General features: G+C 48.8%; 1 protein-coding gene across 1 annotated transcript in view; it reads right to left on the reverse strand.

Annotated features, from left to right (window-relative positions):
• Nucleotides 1–2,500, reverse strand: part of LOC119583479 (TRPL translocation defect protein 14-like) — a 101,035-nt gene that overhangs the window by 69,550 nt on the left and 28,985 nt on the right. Inside the window, exon 2 of the mRNA XM_037931990.1 lies at nucleotides 1,081–1,148. Within this exon, the coding sequence (XP_037787918.1) occupies nucleotides 1,081–1,148 (68 nt within the window). The remainder of the gene's footprint in view (nucleotides 1–1,080; nucleotides 1,149–2,500) is intronic.

Consider the following 2,500-nt stretch of genomic DNA (forward strand, 5'->3'; position numbering starts at 1 on the left):
CCCTCCCATCCGTCCTGCTATTCACCCACGCGAGATACTCCCAGACTCACGGGGTCCTACAACGGCTCCTAGTCCCAAGCAACGGCTGTATCAATAATACCTATTAATAGTGATGAGAGTTTATAAGAAGTGCCTCCCATGAACTGACTACCTGCCTGGGCTCCTCCTTTCTCTCTCGCCTCCCCCCCTCCTACCTCCCCCACCCCTCTTTTTATGCCCCTGCTTAACACCTTAATGTTCTGCTGATTGCTATTTTCGTTCCTGCTTGACAGTGTGCTTGTCCTTGCCTGACATTTCTAAGGCCCGACTTGACACCTCTCTCTTTCTTGTCTGTATCTCTGCATGACACCCGTCATGTCCCCGCTTTAAGTTGTTGTTTTTTTCCACAGCCTTGCCTGACATTGATGTATCATTTTCTTGACACCCTTCGTGCCACTTCCTTGACACCATGTCAAGTAATTTCCTTGACACCTTCCTCTTCCTCTGCTTGACACTCACCGTCACGTACACTCAGCACACGGAAAAGGGTAAATACAAATCACACACTCACTTTAACTGAAATGAACACAGGTATTCACAATAGCGGTGTGGAGGGGGGGGGGACAGGAGAAGTGTGATGACGTCACAGCCGACCTTGAGGAAGGTTAAAGAGACACTCGGGCGCCGCCTGCCTGGTGTTGTCCTGCCGACGGACGACCTTTGCCTCTCCTGCCCCGCCCTTGTCAGGTCAGGTCACTCGTGCCACGCCCAGCTCGAACTACGTCAAGTTCATCTGAGCCCGTGCCCTTGGAGGATGTCAGTGATGTCAGTGACAAGGGCATTCCCAAATACACAAGCAAATGATCCAGAGATCCCTCTGTTTGTCTGTCTGCCAGTGTCTATGTGTCTATCTATCTATCGTTCCTCCTCCTCCTCCCTTTCCCTCTCCCTCTCCCCTCCTCTCCCCTCCACTCTCCCTTCTCTCCTTCTCAAATATATCCAAAAATACAAAACAACATAAAACAATAACGACAGAAAAAAACACCACCTCGTCCCAACACCAACACAAAACAAACATAACACTAAAAAAAAAAGTCTTACCTTCCACCCAAGGTTCTCGAAGAAGGTGCAGAGTCTGGACTGGCCCGTTGTCTTGCCTCCACACGGACCTGGGGCGAAGAAAAAGAATTGATTAAAAGGCCGGCTAATCACACCAATCAGCTGACATTGGGGCGGGTTTATTAGGCGACGAGGGTACTTCTCATATCCACTGGCAGTTGAGACTAATTGAGAGATCCTGTGCGAGCGATTGTGCGAAGGGTTTTTTAGCGTGTGTGTGTGTGCGTGTGTGTGTGTGTGCGTGTGTGTGTTTGTGCGTGTGTGTGTGTGCGTGTGTGTGTGTGTGCGTGTGTGTGTGTGTGTGTGTGTGCGTGTGTGTGTGTGTGGTGCGTGCGTGCGTGCGTGCGTGCGTGCGTGTGTGTGTGTGTGTGTGTGTGTGTGTGTGTGTGTGTGTGTGCGTGCGTGCGTGTGAGAGAGAGAGAGAGAGAGAGAGAGAGAGAGAGAGAGAGAAGGAGAGGAGAGACGAGAGAGAGAGAGAGAGAGAAGAGAGAGAGAGAAAGAGAAAGGAGAGAGAGGGAGGGAGGGAGGGAGAGAGAGAGAGAGAGAGAGAGAGAGAGAGAGAGAGAGAGAGAGAGAGAGAGAGAGAGAGAGAGAGAGAGAGAGAGAGAGAGAGAGAGAGAGTTAAAATGCATACAACATTCCACATATTTTTAAAGAAAACCTTTTTCGCAACTGCCTAACGGTCACCAACGATAATGTTATGATACACGAACCTAAGTAAACGGTGTCTCTATCTACAGAATAAATAAAAGTCACAAACTTCGTAATACGCGAAGACGCTGAAGAATAACAAATATAACGTGTGTTATTGTACACGCGCACGCACGCACGCACGCACTCGCACACACACACACACACACACACAAGTTTACCAAATGAAATATTAAAGTTGCAGACCCGCGCCCACTGACTCCTTCCAGCCGCGGCGCTTTCTTGAGTATCTTACACCTGCCTCGCCTCTCGCCCTTTCACCTGCCTTGCCAAGTGCTTGCGGGCGCGTACAACTCTCCTTTACACATGCTTAGAGTGCTTGCAGTCTCATTAATCTCTACACCTGTTTTAGAAAGTGATAGCAGGCTTGTTGCACTCTCCTTTGCGCTTGCTTAAAGGTTGCTTGCTGGTTTGGATTTTTCTTTCTTTCCATCTGTTTTAAGAAGTGTTTGCGTCTCGTCTATCTCTGCACTTGCTTTACAAAGTGCTTGCGATACCGTCTATCTGCACTTGTTTTAGAAAATGCCTGCGATACCGTCTATCTCTGCACTTGCTTTAGAAAGTGCTTCCGAAATCGTACCACTTTGAACTTCTTTTAGGAAACTCATTTTTTCGTACCTGCTTTATCTTCCTTTAGCATCTCTTTTGGCAAGTGCCTGCGGGTTCGGATCCCCCCTGCATCTGCTTTGAC

This window comes from Penaeus monodon, chromosome 2, assembly GCF_015228065.2.
Source record: "Penaeus monodon isolate SGIC_2016 chromosome 2, NSTDA_Pmon_1, whole genome shotgun sequence".
Classification (NCBI taxonomy): domain Eukaryota; kingdom Metazoa; phylum Arthropoda; class Malacostraca; order Decapoda; family Penaeidae; genus Penaeus; species Penaeus monodon.